This window comes from Rhinoderma darwinii, chromosome 1 (assembly GCF_050947455.1).
Source record: "Rhinoderma darwinii isolate aRhiDar2 chromosome 1, aRhiDar2.hap1, whole genome shotgun sequence".
In the NCBI taxonomy this organism is placed as follows: domain Eukaryota; kingdom Metazoa; phylum Chordata; class Amphibia; order Anura; family Rhinodermatidae; genus Rhinoderma; species Rhinoderma darwinii.
In genome coordinates this window covers 593,191,141-593,211,456 of record NC_134687.1, presented here as the reverse complement: position 1 = coordinate 593,211,456, position 20,316 = coordinate 593,191,141, and the positions used below count along the sequence as shown (strand labels likewise).

At 42.7% G+C, this 20,316-nt stretch overlaps 1 protein-coding gene across 2 annotated transcripts in view; it reads right to left on the bottom strand.

Annotated features, from left to right (window-relative positions):
* Positions 1-17,732, bottom strand: part of NOL6 (nucleolar protein 6) — a 62,949-nt gene extending 45,217 nt beyond the window's left edge. Inside the window, exons 1-12 of one of the 2 annotated variants that reach the window (XM_075840376.1) lie at positions 17,645-17,732; positions 14,564-14,794; positions 13,468-13,584; positions 13,192-13,371; positions 12,520-12,688; positions 12,051-12,185; positions 10,394-10,563; positions 10,163-10,283; positions 5,676-5,734; positions 4,852-4,953; positions 4,276-4,385; positions 2,010-2,187 (exon numbers count right to left, since the gene is read on the bottom strand). In XM_075840376.1, the coding sequence (XP_075696491.1) occupies positions 2,010-2,187; positions 4,276-4,385; positions 4,852-4,953; positions 5,676-5,734; positions 10,163-10,283; positions 10,394-10,563; positions 12,051-12,185; positions 12,520-12,688; positions 13,192-13,371; positions 13,468-13,584; positions 14,564-14,794; positions 17,645-17,671 (1,599 nt within the window). In that variant the 5' untranslated portion in view covers positions 17,672-17,732. The remainder of the gene's footprint in view (positions 1-2,009; positions 2,188-4,275; positions 4,386-4,851; positions 4,954-5,675; positions 5,735-10,162; positions 10,284-10,393; positions 10,564-12,050; positions 12,186-12,519; positions 12,689-13,191; positions 13,372-13,467; positions 13,585-14,563; positions 14,795-17,644) is intronic. The other variant, XM_075840384.1, reaches the window with a different exon arrangement.
* Positions 17,733-20,316: the final 2,584 nt, after the last annotated feature.

Genomic DNA, 20,316 nt, shown 5'->3' with positions numbered 1-20,316 from the left:
TACTCCTGTGTAGTTGCTGGCACGCTGCGGTTTCGACTCTGCTGTGTCGTGTCTGCTCACACAGGATATTTGTGCATGCAATCTATGCAGTTATATGCATGTACATTGAACCCATTGCAGCAAGATTGATGTAGGGGTTTCCCCATCGCTGGGCTTTATCTACAGCCCGTTGGAGGAACGTTAATAATAATTTTTTGCTTGCAATTGACTGTTTTCTCACCAACACTGAGAGGTCAGTCGTCTATATCAATATACTACTATAGAATTGGAGCAATTTAATTTAGACATAATTTGTCATATTGTGCCAATCTAGGGGACTTTGGCGCAACGTAAATTACATCCAACATTGTTTTTAATAACAATTTAATAATAAAGTATTTTTTATTTTTTACATCTATGAAACACACTACTTTTCCTACTCCCCCTGTTCCTTCAATCATATATTGACAATCGGTGGTGTACACCTAGTGTGAGTTACTCCGACATATATTATATATAAATTGTACGGGGGTAATACCCATCCAAATATATAATGTAGTTTTTCGTAGCACCATTTATTGTGCCATATAATGTACTAGGAAACAGTAACATTATTTGTGGGGTAAAAAATGAAACAAGCAGCGATTCCTCCATTGTTTTCTGCGCTTCGTTTTTACGGAATTCACTGTGCAATTAAAACAACATGTTAACTTTATTCCGCGTGTCAATACGATTACAGCGATACCAAATATATATAGTTTTTTCTATATTTTGCTACTTTTACAAGTAAAAAAACGAAGTGTAAAAAATTACATTTATTTTGTGTCGCCAAATTCTGAGAGCCATACGTTTTTTATTTTTCCGTCGATTAAGCGGCTTATTTTTTGCTGGATAAGCTGTGGTTTTTAATGATACCATTTTGGGGTACATGCAACATTTTTATCACTTTTTATTAACATTTTTTGTGGGAGATGAGGTGACCAAAAAATAGCAATTCTGCCGTTCACAAGTTTGTTTTCTTTATTTACGGCGTACACCGTGCTGGTTAAATAATGTTATATTGTAATAGTTCAGACTTTTACGGATGCGGCGATACCAATTATGTTTATTTATTTTTTACTATGCTCTAGGGGGAAAATGTTTGTTTTTTTTAACTTTTCATTTTTTAGTTATTGTTTTACATAAAAAAAACTTTATTTTACAAATTTTAACTTTTTTTTTTTTTATTAGTCCCCCAAGGGGACTTAAACCAGCGATCGTTGGATCGCTTGCACGATATACTGCAATACTAATGTATTGCAGTATATCGTCTTTCTGACAGGCTTCTATTAAGCCATGCCAGAGGCAGGGCTTAGTAGGAGCACAAAGATGGCGTATCTGGGGGCCTTCATTAGGCGCCAAGGCAGCCATAGCAACCATCGGCCACACCGCGATTGCATTGTGGGGGGCGCGATGAGCTGCTAGAGGGGGTCACCCCCCTCTTTCTAAAAATTTAAATGTCGCTGTCGCTATTGACCGCGGCATTTAACGGTTTAAACTAGTGGGATCGCGCTCGAGCACGATCCTGCTAGTTACTGTGAAGTGTCGGCTGTAACATACAGCCGACACCCGCATCGTATGGAGCAGGTTCACTCCGTGAGCCCGTTCCATACTTCCCCTACCCGGCTATGACGTAACCATACGAAAAATGTCAGGAAGGGGTTAAAGAGTAACTGCACTTTTATCAAACTTTCGGTATGTCATAGAGAGCTGAGCACTTCTGCTTCTTAGTTTCAGCGACGCTGGGGGTCTCAGCAACCATACTCCCACCGATCCAAACTTTTGATAGGTCTCCATTACATTTCAAACGTTTGTTAAAAGTGCAGTTACTCTTTAAAGGCCCAACAGAAATGACACAAATTGCAAAGGGCAATCACTCGTCTCCATACAACCACGATTGGTGATTTTGCAGTAGTGGAAGGCAATCAAGATTTGTAGAACCACCTAATCCTCTCCATCACCAGCCCCTCATGCTTTAGTTGAGCCCTTACCTCGGGCTTCTGCAGCAGGTCGTGCGACAGGAGAACCACCCGCTGGTTCAGGCCTTTCTTGAGCACAGACAAGATGAAGGGTAGAGAGGCTGACACATAATCTCCTCCTCGATCTATCATTTCATTCAACAGGTTCATCTTCTTGCAGGTTTTTTGCAGCTTCGTCACTGGTGTGATGCTGAAACAAGACGCAGACCCAGTGAGAGAGAACACACACCAGGAGATCTGACTTTAGAGTGAATTTAGTGTTGCGGCATCACAATGTAGTTGCATTCAAGAGGTGGTCCATTCTTAAATGCCTATTTAATGAGTGTATAAAGAAAAGTTCTGCAACCATTTCAAACTAATTTCTGTCAGTGAATGGAAGCATTCTAGTTTATATTCAGGGGCTCCAAAATCCATCTTTATCGACTCAAGTTAGTGCAGTTTGGTACAATGATCCAGGTTAGAGCTATAAGCTGCGGAATTTCCACACGGCAATTAAAGGGAATGTGTCCCGAATGAAAAAACATTTTTTAAGTAAGTTACGTTTTTATTAGATTTTTTACGTTTTTTGCAGTATTGGGAAGTATTACAAATTAAATTAGAATTTGACATGTTTTCCTATGTTGGCCACCAGAGGTAGCACTTCCCAGAATTACAGCAAGGTGAATAAGGGAAAGCAACCTGAATCACAGCTGCTGTAAATGTGGGAGGGAATCTCACCCCCTCTCTATCTTTGGCTACAAGCCAGGAAAAGGTGTCTTCAAATTGCTAAGCATTGTCCGGCTCCCATTTTGGTAGAGTTTTCACAATGCAGCTGGTAGAAGCTATAAGACACACCAAACGGCTAAGAATGATGAAAGTGAAGTGAATGACTTTTCAGTTGACAGGTTCACACGGCGTGTATTTGACGTGGTTTTTTGGTGCATTTTATGTGCCAGAAACTGCATAAAAAAACGCTTGATTACGCTCTTCATTTACATAGTTGGTAAAGTGCGCTTGTAGTACATACAACGCGCTTTTTTTACACACGTGGTTTTAAAAAAAACGCGTTGCGTAAATAAAGAAGTGTCGAGTCAATTCCTATGCACGTAAAAGACGACAAATGTTCCCAGTCAATGTGAGTCCTAATTATGCGCCAAAAAGCACACACAAAGTGCGTAAAAAAACACGAAAAAAAGGTCAAACGCTTGATTAAGCTTCCCATTTACATCAATAGAAAAGCGAGCCGTTGTTTTTTTACGCAAGCGTTTTAAAAAAACGTGTTGTGTAAAAAATAAAAAAAAACTGTGGGGGGGGGGGGTGTTGTGTGTGGCGCAGTTGCATGTTTGGGGGAGGATTTGTGTGGGGGGGTGCTCTAAGCTGATTCTTCAAAACAGCTCAGCGGCTATGAAGGATCATCGGTGCCCGCGCATACTCCGCCGCACAAAAATAGGACACAGCTCTGCTGCGCTCACCACACACACACACAGCTCTGCTGCGCACGCACACACAGCTCTGCTGCGCACGCACACACAGCTCTGCTGCGCACGCACACACAGCTCTGCTGCGCACGCACACACAGCTCTGCTGTGCACGCAGACGCGCACACAAACACACAGCTCTAATGCGCACACACACACACCTCTGCTGCGCACACACACAGCTCTGCTACGCACACACACACACAGCTCTGCTACGCACACACACACAGCTCTGCTACGCACACACACAGCTCTGCTACACACACAGCTCTGCTACACACACAGCTCTGCTACACACACATACATATACACACACAGTTACAGCAGGTGTGCAAGGAGGCGGCCGCGAGGAAGGGGCTGTGAGGGAGAGACAGACAGACACACACACGCCTTACCTGCAGTGTGGCCATCTTTAAAATAGCGCCGGCTTTCCCCCTACAAACCAGCTTCTATGCTGGGTCGCTCTGCAGAGCAAGACAGCAGAACCACAGGATATAAGGAACGGGTGCCGTTCATTGTGTCCTATGCCCTGTAGCTGCCGTATTCCATCTGTGTATGTGTGGTTAAGAGACACATACACAGATTAAATAAAAGATGGCAGCCCCCAGTAAAGTAAGAAAGTGTTAATAAAAAAAAACATTGTGTGTGAAAAAATAACTAAAAAGTCAATATAATAATTTTATTAAATAAAAACACATAAATTAATTCAAAAAAATAAAGAAAGTTTGTCCCTTTCTCTGGCCCTAGGAGGCGCTATAGACCATTCCAAAGATTACAGCTCATTTATCGCAATACAACAGGTCATTCATTACTAGACTTACTGGAATACATGATCAAATGTCCTCACGAAAGGCTTGGGCACCATGAGGACGAGGAGAAAGCCATTGGCGTCATCTAGGACCCGGAGTGATTCCTTGGCCTCAAACTGAATCTATATGGATAGAAAAAGTAAATGGTCATTGGGTGCACGAGACATCATTCGACTGCTATAAAACTACAAATCTCTGCAAAACAACACCTTTATCTTTAACAATTGCCTTCTACAGCTGGAGACAAAAAACACAGAGAGTCTAATGCAGCTGAAGCAAGTATACTGGGGGCCCTCTATGGCTGGAGAAAAAGATGGGGCACTCTCTATAGATGGAGAGGAAAAGCACAGAGATCCTACATCAGCTGGAGCTAGTGCACTATTATGACTGGAAAGAAACAAACATGGGGCAGGGAGTTTCCCACCATGGCTGTAAGGAAAGTTTAGAAAAAATTCATCCTACTGCTAGAAAAAAAGATGGGGTGAGAAGAATAACATCGGGGGGGGGGCAGCCTCGGAGACGGGAGTAAATATATGGAGGTGGTAAATAGCACTTTGTGGACTAAGGCGCAGTTTCCTGATTCCTCACCTCTTTGTACTTGGCAGCCGTCATATCTGCGCAGAGATTCACAACTCCCAGCGGGTCAACGAATACAACTTCAAACGCCTGATGGAAATCTTCTATGGAAAGCTACATTTAGGAAAAGATTACCGCCATTAAATGAACACTCATTTTATTTAACAGAATAAAATAGATAAAGATAAAGGCTATTCAATAATATTATTTTATAGCTGTACACTGCAAGACGGGTAGAATTCGATGTGAAGCAGCTGAGGTGTCCCTGCATTCCCTGCTTGTTCAATGTCTGTACATAGATTGCGCTGGTAATGTACATTCTGGAAAGTGTCATCTTTACACCAGGCACTGTATAGTCATCTGATGTAGGAAAAACTAACAGGAAAGTGTCTGATGACAAGTTTCCTGACTGACTGTTTCCAGTAATAGCCAATAGAATAGTGAATGCAGCTCTGAAGTTTAATACAGTCTGTAACTCAGGATCAATACAAGATATGTAATGTATTTGCAAAGTGACTGAACTTTTTATGTAGATTAATTCTATATGTAAACTAGTGTTCAAAAATTAAAAATCTTGAAGTGCCCAACTTAACAAATATTAGCTTAAGCTAGTGAAAGACATGCTGTCCACCCCTAGATGTCACTGTTGTAATGATTATTTTTGGAAAGTGGGGCTACAAGCAGCGACATCCGCAAACCATTAATAGAAAAAAAACCTGTCCCCCCAACGCCACCAAAACTTTGTTCATATTTTTCTGACAGATTCTGACCATTACGAAAAACTTTTACAAAAAATGTTCATTTAAATTGTGCTACATCATAGCAGTGACACTTACCAGTGACAAATCTGTGGATTTTGACATCGTTATTCCTTTGACTGTCAAATCTGTGCTAGCTGCAGATATACCAAAAATATTTGGGAGAAATTAGGGACAAATAATATTATGTTGTATATAAATAACAGTCCTCATGCTACAACCACGAAACATATTGGTATAATATTCATCAGTCCCACATCCCCCCCTCCCCCCCCCCCCCATCGAATGACTCTCCTCCAAGGTAAAAATGAAACAAAAATAAGTTCTCCACTTTTCAGCCATATGAATACAGTGCAGTACCAGAATTTAAAGAGAGGTGGCAGTCAAATTCACAATCAGGAAGAATCTCCAAATTATTAACCCCTTCAGGACCGAGCTCATTTTGGCCTTCAGGACCAGACCCATTTTTTCAAATCTGACATGTGTCAATTTATATGGTAATAACTCTGGAATGCTTTTGCCTATCCAAGCGATTCTGAGACTGTTTTCTCGTGACATATTGTACTTTATGTTAGTGGAAAAATTTGGTCTATAAATTCATTGCTTAATTGTGAAAAACACCAAAATTTAGAGAAAATGTGCAAAAATTGTGATTTTTCTCATTTTAAATGTATCTGCTTGTAAAACAGATAGTAATACCACACAAAATAGTTACTATTTCACATATTCCATATGTCTACTTTATATTTCCATCGTTTTTTGAACATTATTGTATTTTTATAGGACGTTACAAGGCTTAGAACTTTAGCAACAATTTCTCACATTTTCAAAAGGCTATTTTTACAGGGACCAGTTCAGTTCTGGAGCGGCTTTGAGGGCCTTATATATTAGATAGACCCCATAAATCATCCCATATTAAAAAACTGCACCCCTCAAAGTATTCAAAACAGCATTCAGAAAGTTTCTTAACCCTTTAGGCGCTTCACAGGAATTAAAGCAAAGTAGAGGGGAAATTGGCAAATTTTTTTTTTTTTTGCTGAAATTCATTTGTAATACATTTCTTTCTGTAACATAAAAGGTTTTACCAGAGAAACGCAACACAATATTTATTGCCCAGATTCTGCAGTTTTTAGAAATATCCCATATGTGGCCCTAGTGTGATAATGGACTGAAACACAGGCCTCAGAAGCAAAGGAGCACCTGGTGGATTTTGGGGCCACTTTTTTTAGCATATATTTTAGGCACCATGTCAGGTTTTAAGAGGTCTTGTGGTGCCAAAACGGTGGAAATCCCCCAAAAGTGACACGGTTTTGGGAACTACACACCTCAAGGAATTTATCTAGGGGTACAGTTAGCATCTTGACCCCACAGGTCTTTTGCTATATTTATTGGAGTCTGTCTGTGAAAGTCAAAATCTACTTTTTTTCTGAAAACATATAAAAAATAATAATATTTGCAAGGAAGAATAAAAAGCACCCTAAAACTTGTAAAGCTACTACTCCTGATTACGGCAATACCCCATATGTGGTAATAAACGGCTGTTTGGACCCACGGCAGAGCTCAGAAGGGAAGGAGCGCCATTTTGATTTTGAAGCGCAGATTTTGCTGGATTGGTTTTCAGTGCCATGTCGCGTTTGCAATGCCCTGGAGAGAGCAAAACAGTGAAAACCCCCCAAAAGTGACCCCATTTTGAAGACTACACCCCTCAAGGAATTTTTCTAGGGGTATAGTTAGCATTTTGACCCAACTGTTTTTTTGCTGAATTTAGTGGAATTAGGCCGTGAAAATGAAAATCTACTTTTTTAGAAATGTTTAATTTTTACTATGAATAAAGGAGAAAAATCACCCCAAAATTTGTAAAGCAATTTGTCCTGATTACAGCAATACCCCATATCTGGTAATAAACTGCTGTTTAGACCCACGGCAGGACTCAGAAGGGAAGGAACAATATTTGGCTTTTGGAGCTCAAATTTAGCTGGAATGGTTTTCGGGTGTCATGTCGCATTTGCAAAGATCCTGAGGTACCAAAACAGTGGAAACCTCCCAAAAGTCCCTTTAGGGGACTGGAACGAGCGATCATTAGGTCGCTGGTACAATACACTGCAATACTAATGTATTGCAGTATAATATCATTTTTACAGGCTCCTGTAACAGCACGATCGCTGTTCCTGTCCATTAGTCCCGGGTGTCAGCTGGAATACACAGCTAACACTTGCAGAATATGGAGCGGCTGCAGCGCATGAGCTCGCTCCATATATAACCCCCCACACCACGACATGCTATTAAGTCGTGTGCGCGAAGGCGTTAATGCGCAGCGGATGGTGCAAAGTGAAAATTAAAATTTTCCACTGATATGCCAATATATTGTGCCCAGTTTGTGCCACTGAAGACAAATACCTCATACAATGTTGAGCGGGTTCTCCTGTATATAAAATATATCATATATGTGGACGTAAGCTGGTGTTTGGGCACGCTGTTGGGCTCAGAAGGAAAGGAGCGCCATTTGGCTTTTGGAGCGCAGATTTTGCTTGGTAACTGTTCTGTTTGGGGTTTTGCTGGTATTGCACTTTATAATGTGGGGATATGTGTAAACTGAGCAGAGTACATCAGGGCATAATAAGAGGTTATAATAATGGGGTAAATAAATAATAATCAGCAGATATGTGGCCGATGTCGCACTGATAAATGGCGCCCGATCGTTTGGACACTGCACAATTTGTCGCTATATTCTGAGAGCCAGAACTTTTTTTTATTTTTTCTCCACCAGAGCCGTGCGAGGACTTATTTGTTGCAGAACAATCTTTATGTTTTGTGGCGTTTGCGCAATAAAATCACTTTTCGATAAAATTATTTCTTTTTTGTGTCACCATATTCTGAGAGCCATAACTTTTTTATTTTTCAGTTAAAAAAGCTGTGTAAGGGCTTTTTTTTTGCGGGACGAGTTGTAGTTTTTATTGGTACTATTTTGGGGTACATGCGACTTTTTGATCACTTTTTATTCTATATTTTGAGAGAGTTGATGACCAAACAATAGGGATTCTGACATTGTTTTTTAATTCTTTTTTTTGCGCTGTTCATCGTGCGGGATTAATAATATTATAGTTTTATAGTTTGGGTCGTTACGAACGCGGTGATACCAAATATGTGTACATTTTTTAACATTTTCATTTTTTTCCTATAATAAAAGACTTTATAGGAAAAAAGGCATTTTTTGTTTTTGTAACTTATAACTTGTTTTTACACTTTTATAAAACATTTTTATTACTTTTTTTTTTTTACTTTTTACTTGAAGACCTGCAGCACTGATCGCTGCTATAATACATTACACTACCTAGGTCGTGTAACGTATTATAAACTGTCAGTGTGACGCTGAGAGTCACACTGACAGGAAGCTTATGAGGACCGGCCTCCGGCTGATTCTCATAGGCTGAAGAGCATGGCAGACCCGGGGGCTGTTGTATGGCCTCCGGTTTTGCCTTATAACCGACTGCAGCACCCGCAATCGGTCCCCGGGAAAGTTTCCAGTTCGTTGCTACAACAAACTTTCCCTGCGATCACATGACCTGGACCTGAACCAATTAGGTCCCGATCATGTCTCCTAAACCAGAGGCAGGGGATAACAGCGCGATACGGGTGTCAGCGCTACTCTGAGACACCCGGATCGCGCTTTTAACACCCACCGTGAATTCACGTTGGCGCTGCACAGAGCCCAGCAAGAACCCGACGTGAATTTACTGTGGGCGGTCGGGAAGCGGTTAATAGGTAACAAAACTTTAAAAAAAACTTTGACAAGTCATTGTGACATGTCAGAAGTTTTGATCGGTGGGGATCCAAGAACGGAGACCCCCACCGATCACTAAAACGAAGCGGCAGAAGCGCTTGGGTGAGCTCCGTGCAGCTTCGTTTCTGATCGGCTGACCGACCGATGTACGGACTCAAACTGTCTATTGAGCCCGTACACCGCTCCAAGGAAAGCCAATCAGAAACAAAGCGGCACAGCGCTCACCAAAGCCCTTTTGCCAATTAATTTTAGCGATCGGAGGAGTCTCAGGGCTTGGACCTCCACAGATCTAAACTTCTGGCATGTCACTATGACATGTCAGAAGTTTTTTAAAAGTTTATTTAACCTTTAAAGGGGTTGTACAGGACTACAAAAAAACATAACTGCTTTCTTCCAGAAACAGCTCCACACCTGTCCATGGTTGTGTCTGGAATTGCAGCTCATCTCCGTTGAGTGTAAAGTGTTACATGTTCCCAATGTGCAAGGTGTATATATATGATTTTTTTTATACATATACACAATATTAGAGCAAGGTCTGCTCGTTTATAGGCGTTCAAACCACACACAAGTTTATCCATAGCTGTGCTTTCAAAGTTTAGTACTAGTAGAGTGTGTGAGTGAGTGCGAATGTAAGTGCATATGAGTGAGCCCTCCAGTTTAGGTTTCAGAGCATCGCAGAGAAGCTCTTATCTAAAGCCATGGAGACAGGTTCATCTTACGAGCCCTCATAGGTACAACGCAGCAATGTTGTCATCTGCAGAGCACCGTGTAGAGGCGAACATACCTAAGAACTGCAGAGTGTTCCTCAGAACCTGATGTCCATTCATGGCTTTGTTGATTTTATTCCTGGAGAGCAGATAGGCCACAAGCATGGACACCACAAAGCCATTAAAGCTGCCGTAACCCTGAAAAAATAAGAGGAAGAAATTATTTATACACAAATACAACATTGCAGGGCCGCTTGGCTGTAAAGCGTACAATCTATCGCCCTCCCCTCCATGGACTCTCATTATACCTTGTCAAGCTGGCGTTGGCGTAACCAGACTTTGAGGAGAGAGATACCATCTTTCATGCCAGGAAAGTCAGACACGCAGCTCGACAGGTGGTGAAAATGCTGCTCTATAGCCAGGTCACACAGGATGGTGTTGTTATAGTGCGGAGTGGGGGGCTCTTTAGCTCCCTCTGCTGGAGAAGATAGAAATACAGATGTGAGACAACATACCAGTGGACTACACATACACAATACAGAACTCTATATTTCACCCCATCACTGCTGGGTAAATTAAGTATTATACGGCACCCACAAAAATGTAACGGTTATCCGCAAACAGATGAACACCTCTTATCCCTTAATGCCATAAAATGCCTTCTCAATCCCTCAATGACCAGGCCTGAAAAGGCCAGTTAATTTTTTTCGTTTTTGCCTCTCAGCAGCCATAACTTTTTCATTTTTTTTTATTGACGTGGCTATATCAGGCCTTGTTTTATTCGGGAGAAATAGTATTTTTTTTCCTGCACAGTTTGAGGGTAGAAAAACATTTACTGTGTAAGTTATATTACTTAACGTGAATAGAAAAAAAAAATGGATTTTTGGAATTTACTTTTGGTTCCGCTCACGTTTCACACTAAATGACCTGTTAAATAAATTCTTCAGGTGTTTACGGTTGTGTAGATACCAAATATGTGTTGTTTTTTGTTTTTATGTAATGCATGGGCAATAAAATATATTTTACGTTAAATAATGACTTCAATGGGGGGACCTTTTTTTTCATTTATTTATTTTTAATCCCATGAAGGGATAACTTTATTTACAACTTTATTTTTTACTTATAATATATTAGCATACTCCTGTATACTAATACATTACACTGTGTCACAGGCTCCCGTTAGGGCACACTATGTGCTGCCCTAACAGCAGGCTTAAAGAACAGACAGCCCTGGGGTCCTTTCTAGGTCCCTCAGTATTCGAACGCTTCACCGAGTTTCTGTTGACATGATCGAAGAGGGGAGTCCTCTTTGATCATGCCGCGTTCACATACCACGGCTATCAAAGGGTTAAACAGCTGGGGTGGTAGTTTCATCCGATCCCTGCTGTATTCAGAAGGCAAGTCCAGGAGCTGTTAGTAACAGCTCCTGCTTAGAAGGTGAGCGCTCACTGGAGCACTCATAAGCCTTTTCTACAGTGACGCCAAAAGACGTCGCTGTAGACTCCGGATCAGCACTGCCCGCCGTCAAAAGACAGCGGGTGGTCATCAAGGGGTTAAAGAAAAAAAAACATTGCTTAATAGAATATTACTGAAAAGGCACCACAATAACAACTTTGTCCAGTGATTACGGAGTCATTAGAAAAATAAATGGAGGAGTGAAGTCCTGGGGACAAGGATGATGGGAGTGATACATTGTGTGTGCGTTATTGGGCTGTAGACACGATGACATCAGTGAGGTTCATGAGCTCGGACCCTCATTTCCAAAACAAAGCAGCATCCACACCCTTTGGCTTCTGCTCTGAGATTTGGGCCATTGGAGATCAATATTACTGTTGTGATTGTTGTGTTGGAGATTTCTCGAGGTGCAGGGGGTCTGGAGCTTTATAATGTGTCAGTCCCCCCGCGGATCCCTCGCTTTTAGCATCTTATAATGCATGGATGCATGGATCAATGTTTGACTCTTACCCTCAGTGACATTTTTATCCTCCAGGTACCAGGTGGTCCGCACATTGTTTTTATTCGGGGAAAATCGGTTGAATTTAAACATCCCAGGAGGAAGGCAAACATGAATGCGGACGGTCACCATCTTCTCGTCCTTACCTGTCGCAAGACAAGAGGATTAAATATTCAGAAAACGGGCGGACAATTACAAAGAAAAGATTTGTAACTTTCTAATATACTGTTTCAATTCCGAAACCTTATTAAGATCTCTGCTTTCTGTCACTGAAAGGAAACATTCCTGTTTACATCCAAAGACAGAAATCTTGTAAAAACCAGAAAGAACAAGAAGTTGTTTGCATTGAAATTGTCTAAACTTTTTAAACAATAATGTCTTGGCAATTCATATACCAGTACATTGAGCTTATACATAATGATAATAAGCATTGGACAGGTGTGGGAGGGGGGTCTCTGAACTGCAGAGTCGACTACTCACCATGCGGCCTCAACAGCAGCACTGGCTTCAAGTGGTTGCTGTTCATATATGCAAACTTGACACTGCTGAAGATCTTCCTATATGCCAGCTTAGCAGCGATGTATGCCAGGTATAGTGCCCTCTTTCTTAGGTACCGTTGGTTCAGGTTATCTTTTGCTTGGAGAATTTCCTGTGTAACATAAGTAAATATTATTAAAGTGTCTGTAAAATCTGATCATCTGGCAGCTCTTCTCCATACACCGCACTATGACAATCCAGATTCATCCTGCCCTTTGATACCTTCAATGTGCCCCAATACGTTTCTTCTGCTTCCTATGTGAAAATTATCCTAAAAGGGGTTTTCCCACATAACACATGTATCCCCAATTCACAGAATAAGGGATACATGAGTGATCGCTGGGGTTCTGACCACTGGGTCGAGAGGAACGGGGACCAAAAGGCCCCAGAAGTGTTCCATGAGATTGGAGAACTGGTGCACATGCTCGACCAACGCTCCATTCATTACTATAGGACTCCCGGGGCCGCTGTCTCCGGCAGCTCCATAGAAAAGAATGGAGTGTTGGTCAAGCATGCGCACCAGCACTTTAATCTCATGGAGCACTTCGGGGGACTTTCGGACATCCCGTTTAACTCAGGCCTCCTAAACAATGGATAAACCAAAGAACTCCCTACCTGTGGCATGGTGACTGCAACATCCACATTGATCTCTGGCTTGATGCAAGTCCCCAGCAGGTAACTGCCCACCACCTTGATGGAGGACGGGGGGAGGAAATGAAATTTGCCCTTTACTTGGTACGGAATCTGCAGAAACGGAACCTTCACAGAAATGGGGAGCCAGGACTGGTCCACTATCTGCAGGGGGGGAATAAGGGAACAATTAATAAAACAATACAGAAAAGGAGTAAAAAAGGAAGAAGAGGACTATAGCACAGCGACTCCAGATCTTACATCGGTTTCTGAAGTCTTGGGGATTTTCTCAATGAGATCACTGATCTTCTGCAAGAAATCATCAATGCTTTTCCTTCTCTTGTCCTTCAGTCTAACTTCCTGCAGCAGCTCGTCGATCTGTGAATGTAAAACAGGATTAAAGCACCACAAGATACAGTGGGATTACAAAGGGATATTTCCATCACATATTGTTATGGTATATTAAAGGTCACTAAATGTTTAACAAACTTGTGACATATCAGAAGTTTTGATTGGTGGGGGTCCGAGCACGGAGACCCCCACCAATCGCTAAAACGAAGCGGCAGAAGCGTTCGTGTGAGCGCTTAGCCACGTTTCTGTTCAGGTTTTTCCGGAAATCGATGTAGCGGTGTACGGACTGAATAGAAAGTCTATGAGCCCGTACTCCGCTACATCGGCTTTCCGGAAAAAGTCGAACAGAAACTAAGCGGCTGAGCGCTGACACGAGCACTTCTGCCACTTTGTTTTAGCGATTGGTGGGTAGTCTCAGTGCTCGGACCCCCACCAATCAAGTCCTAGTGACATGTCAAAAGTTATGTCCAAATTTTGTTGAACGTTTAGTTACATTTTAAGATTGATGGGGATCCGACCTCTGCCAACAAAGCCCTTAGGGATACATCTCCTACAAAGCCATTAACTTATGATTTTAAAGGGTTGTCCTATCAAGACGACCCCTTTATAGATAGCATAGTATTATATCCTTATTTATTTTGTTTAGATATTTTTCAAAAAATGCTAACTTATTTAATGCTAAATTGATAAATACTGCAGCCAAAGATTGATGTGCTTCTCTTCTATTATCAGAGGGACAATCTAGGTTAGATCTGAACAGATTGTCTGACAGTCTGGTTGTTATGGACAACCTGCCTAACAACCAGTCTTTTTGAAATAGGGTTGCCAGGCAGCAGCCAGTAATATTGCATTAATGAGGTCTTTGGCTTGAAGCAGAACCAGCACTGAGGTAAGGGGAAGGAGGCCGGACATGTCTTTCTCTATCTCTTACTGCCATATTAACTGATTAAAGCCCAATTCATTTTTGTTTCCCCCCTTCGGTACGAAATTCCTGCTGGGGTGGTACCTGCATGCGCAGTAGGCTGCTGTGGTATAGCTGCTCGGTTTCCTGTAGCTGGATCAGCTCCTCAGTGCTCAGGGGTTTACTCTCATCAGACTTCCCCACTTTTGCAGGTCTCTTAGTATTAGACTTTGAAGGTCTCTTTGATGCTTTTTTAGCTTTAGGCTTGGCAGCCGGAGGGCCCTTCGACCCCTCGAGATTCTTAGACATGACTTTCTCCTCAATATGGTTTTCTTCCTGTAATTAGTGATGAGATCACGATAAAAAAAAAAAAAATTACACGATTCCACAAATGTTAAACTCTACCCGCATCTCCCACTATATCAAGAACATGACCCCCCCCCCCCTCCTTTTCCAAAAAAAAACAAAAAAAACATCCTTGATATCTCCTCTCGTTGGTTTTTGCAGTTAAACAGCAGATACCTGCAAAAAAAGTTTGAAAAACGCACCGATTTGTGGTAACAACCAGGCTGGTTTTAACCGCATTGTTGCCGGACAGATTTATCTATTGATTGCGTAGGGTGGTATGTAGCGAAGTATCTAGGGGGGCTGGCTGGACAGGTGCCCTGGGTGCAGGGTGTGCCAACAAGCCTTGGTCAAGGAATCTTTGCCCCTGGATTAAAACCTACGTACAACTCTGACATATGTCTAGGGGGAAGTTGTGAGGTCTGCGATGTGGTACTGAATTGAGAAAAGTAAAGAGACTATTATGAGATGTTGACAGGGTGCCCATGTGTAGGAGAATATGATGAGATGTTGACATGGTGCCCATGCGTAGGAGACTATTATGTGATGTTGACAGGGTGCCCATGTGTAGGAGACTGTTATGAGATGTTGACATGGTGCCCATGTGTAGGAGACTATTATGAGATGTTGACAGGGTGTCCATGTGTAGGAGACTATTATGAGCTGTTGACAGGGTGCCCACGTGTAGGAGAATATAATGAGATGTTGACAGGGTGCCCATGTGTAGGAGACTATAATGAGATGTTGACATGGTGCCCATGTGTAGGAGACTATTATGAGATGTTGACAGGGTGCCCATGTGTAGGAGACTATTATGAGATGTTGACATGGTGCCCATGTGTAGGAGACTATTATGAGATGTTGACAGGGTGCCCATGTGTAGTAGACTATTATGAGATGTTGACAGGGTGCCCATGTGTAGGAGACTATTATGAGATGTTGACATGGTGCCCATGTGTAGGAGACTATTATGAGATGTTGACATGGTGCGCAAGTGTATGAGACTATAATGAGATGTTGACAGGGTGCCCATGTGTAGGAGACTATTATGAGATGTTGACATGGTGCCCATGTGTAGGAGACTATTATGAGATGTTGACAGGGTGCCCATGTGTAGTAGACTATTATGAGATGTTGACAGGGTGCCCATGTGTAGGAGACTATTATGAGATGTTGACATGGTGCCCATGTGTAGGAGACTATTATGAGATGTTGACAGGGTGCCCATGTGTAGTAGACTATTATGAGATGTTGACATGGTGCCCATGTGTAGGAGACTATTATGAGATGTTGACAGGGTGCCCATGTGTAGTAGACTATTATGAGATGTTGACAGGGTGCCCATGTGTAGGAGACTATTATGAGATGTTGACAGGGTGTCCATGTGTAGGAGACTATTATGAGCTGTTGACAGGGTGCCCATGTGTAGGAGACTATTATGTGATGTTGACATGGTGCCCATGTGTAGGAGAATACAATGAGATGTTGACATGGTGCCCATATGTAGGAGACTATAATGAGATGTTGACATGGTGCCCATGTGTAGGAGACTATTATGAGATGTTGACATGGTGCCCATGTGTAGGAGACTATTATGAGATGTTGACAGGGTGCCCATGTGTAGGAGACTATTATGAGATGTTGACAGGGTGCCCATGTGTAGGAGACTATTATGAGATGTTGACATGGTGCCCATGTGTAGGAGACTATTATGAGAAGTTGACAGGGTGCCCATGTGTAGTAGACTATTATGAGATGTTGACAGGGTGCCCATGTGTAGGAGACTATTATGAGATGTTGACATGGTGCCCATGTGTAGGAGACTATTATGAGATGTTGACAGGGTGCCCATGTGTAGTAGACTATTATGAGATGTTGACAGGGTGCCCATGTGTAGGAGACTATTATGAGATGTTGACAGGGTGCCCATGTGTAGGAGACTATTATGAGATGTTGACAGGGTGTCCATGTGTAGGAGACTATTATGAGCTGTTGACAGGGTGCCCATGTGTAGGAGACTATTATGTGATGTTGACATGGTGCCCATGTGTAGGAGACTATTATGAGATGTTGACAGGGTGCCCATGTGTAGGAGACTATTATGAGCTGTTGACAGGGTGCCCATGTGTAGGAGAATATAATGAGATGTTGACATGGTGCCCATGTGTAGGAGACTATTATGAGATGTTGACAGGGTGCCCATGTCTAGGAGACTATTATGAGCTGTGGGCATGGTGCCCATGTGTAGGAGACTATTATGAGATGTTGACATGGTGCCCATGTGTAGGAGACTATTATGAGATGTTGACAGGGTGCCCATGTATAGCAGACTGTTATGGGATGTTGACAGGGTGCCCATGTGTAGGAGACTATTATGTGATGTTGACAGGGTGCCCAAGTATAGCAGACTGTTATGGGATGTTGACAGGGTGGCCATGTGTAGGAGACTATTAGTTGATGACATGGATCCCATGTGTGAGAGACCATTATGGGATGTTGACATGGTGCCCATGTGTAGCAGGCCAGGTTGTGTAGTAATACTTTTCAGACACAAGGACACACAGCAGACGTGCCACACAAATACAGCACAGTAACACAATAATGATACCGGAAAAGCACCATGTCGTGCCCATGAATACACAATAGCAGGCACAATCCCACGTAAAATACCAGCTAATGCACCGTGCCTCACTACGCCCCAGGTTAGAGCCATTACAGAGGTATGCACATATAGAATGTTTATCATACTCCACATTACATTACCTATAGGATAATTAGAGGCCACATCATGAATATTCATGAGCTGCCCGTCATGTGACACGCCCCCACATCGGGCATTACCTGTACTTGGCTCCGTTTTCCCTTCATCGCTTCTCCGCTGAAACACGTGGGTTACCGATTCCTAGTCTCTCAGACCACGCCCATCAAAGGATCTCATTGGACAGGGCGTTTGTCGCACATGTAACGTCACGACTAGGGCGTTCAGGAAGTGACATTCAGAAGGTGTAGCATTCAGCGGTGACTAAGATAGCCATGACTGATACTGGCAATTGAGCCCATACTCCCTTTTTTTTGCTTAGTAGAAGTATTATGTGGAGCTAGCTACTAAGAACGGGACGGGGGAGCGAAGCCATTGGATTTTTAAAGGGGTATTTCCTCCTTAGACATTTTGGCATATCCACAGGATATGCCATAAATGTCTGATAGATGCGGGTCCCACCTCTAGGACCCGCACCTACCTCGAGAACTGGCATCTGCCGCATCCAGTTGCAGAATGAATTATTCCATTGATTCTCATTGGAGTTACGGAAACAGCCGAGCTTGCTATATAAACATCAAAATATTAACCCCTTCCCTCCGCAGCCATTTTTCGGATTTTCACTTTTGTTTTTTCCTCCCCACCTTCCAAAAGCCATAACTCTTTTATTTTTCCATCAATATTGCCGTATGAGGGCTTGTGTTTTGCGGGACGAGTTGTAGAATTTCACAGCACCATTTATTGTACCATATAATGTAGTGGGAAACGAGAAAAAAAGGACATGTGGGGTGGAATAGAAAAAAAACAGCGATTCCTCAAACTTTTGGGTGGTTTTGTTTTTATGGCGTTCACCGTACGGTAAAAACGGCATGTTAACTTTATTCTGCGGGTCAATACGATTACAACAATACCAAATTTATATAGTTTTCTTTAGGTTTTACTACAAGGAGAAAACTGATTGTTAAAAATAAAATTTGAGTTTTGTCGACACATTCTGAGAGCCATGACTTTTTATTTTTCTGTCGATTTAGTGGTGTGAGGGCTTATTTTTTGCGGGGCGAGCTGTAGATTATATTGGTGCCATTTTGGGATACGTGAGACTTTTTGATCACTTTTTATTTCATTTTTTTTTTTGTGAGAGATGAAGGGACCAAAAAACAGCAATTCTAATTTTTTAAATTTTTTATTTTTTACGGCGTTCACCGTGCGGACTAAATAATGATATATTGTAATATTTCAGACTTTTACGGACGCGTCGATGCCACTTATGTTAGCTTTTTATTTTTTTTACATTGTCCTTATGGTAAAAGGGGGGGTTTTTGAGCATTTCATTTTTTTATTTTTTTTTATTTGTTAAAAAAAACTTTATTTTACTGTTTTTTACTTTTTTTAACTGTCCCCCAGGGGACTTTAACCAACGATCATTAGATCGCTTGCACGATATACTGAAATACTAATGTATTGCATTATATCGTGATTCTGACAGTCTCAGGGCTTCATAGGAGTACAAAGATGGCGGACCTGGGGGACTTCGTCAGGCCCCCAGGCTGTCATGCCAACCAATGGCACCCCCCGATCTCGCCACGAGGGGGGGGGCGTTGGGACATTACAGGGGGCGCCCCCCTGTTTTTAGTCATTTAAATGCCATGATCACTATTGAACGCGGCTTTTAACGGGTTAAACAAGCGGGATCCCGCTTGTTACCAGGAAGTGTCGGCACACTCGTTCTATGGAGCGGGCTCAGCCCGTGAGCCCGCTCCTTATTCCCCCACCCGGCGTGCGCCGTATATATACGGCGGATGTCGTGAAGGGGTGTAAGTGCAACAAAACTTTTGACATGTCAGAGGTTTTCATCGGTGGGGGTCCAAGCACTGAAACCCCCATCCAGGGGCGTAGCTAAAGGCTCATGCGCCCCGATGCGAAAGTTTTTATTGCCCCCCCCCCCACCGCAAACTTCTCATGGCTGACAGCCCACCGCATTCAGTTGCATCGCTGGGTCTCCTAAGTGACCCAACAATGCAGCACTGGCAGCTAGGAGCGTCACTAAGGTCTTAAAATATCAGAGGAAATAGCCCCAATACATATGTCCCCCCCAAAATAAAATTGTGTGTGTGTATAGGAGACAGCATATCTATAGCACTACGACCCTTTAAACTATGGATAGGATTAGATACAGTGGTTCAGCAGACAGTATCACACATGATGAGATTAGCTACAGTGGCTCAGCAAAAGAGTATCTGTAATGTCCATGGCTGCGGGCTGTCAGCTCCAATCCCCTCCTGACAGCCGCAGCCACGAGTCGGCAAGTGCTGGCCCCAGCCTCCTCAGGAGACGCCAGCGCCCGCTTCCACTCACCTAAGCCGGATTCCGTAGGGTGCGCGCTCATGCCCATGCTCTTAAAGGGGCAGCGCGCGTACCGGACTTTTTGTTGAACTTTGACCCGTGTGTACCCTGGGCTATAAGAGGGGTCTAGCCCCCTGCTTCTATGCCTGAGCTTTGTTGTTTCCTAGTTTGTCTATGTGATGGCCTCCTAGTGTGTTCCTGTATCCTGTTCCAGTTTCTGTTCCTTGCATTCCATACCGTCCTGGTCGAGCACTGTGCTGTGCCAAAGTCGTGTCGTGCTGTATTCCACGTCTGACCTGCCTCACCTCGCCTGACGTCTATCTGCTGCCTAGTCTAAGCCGAGCCTGCCCTGCTGCTGTCTGTACTGCCACAGGTACCTATACGAACTATAGACATTCACCTGCACCCTGTT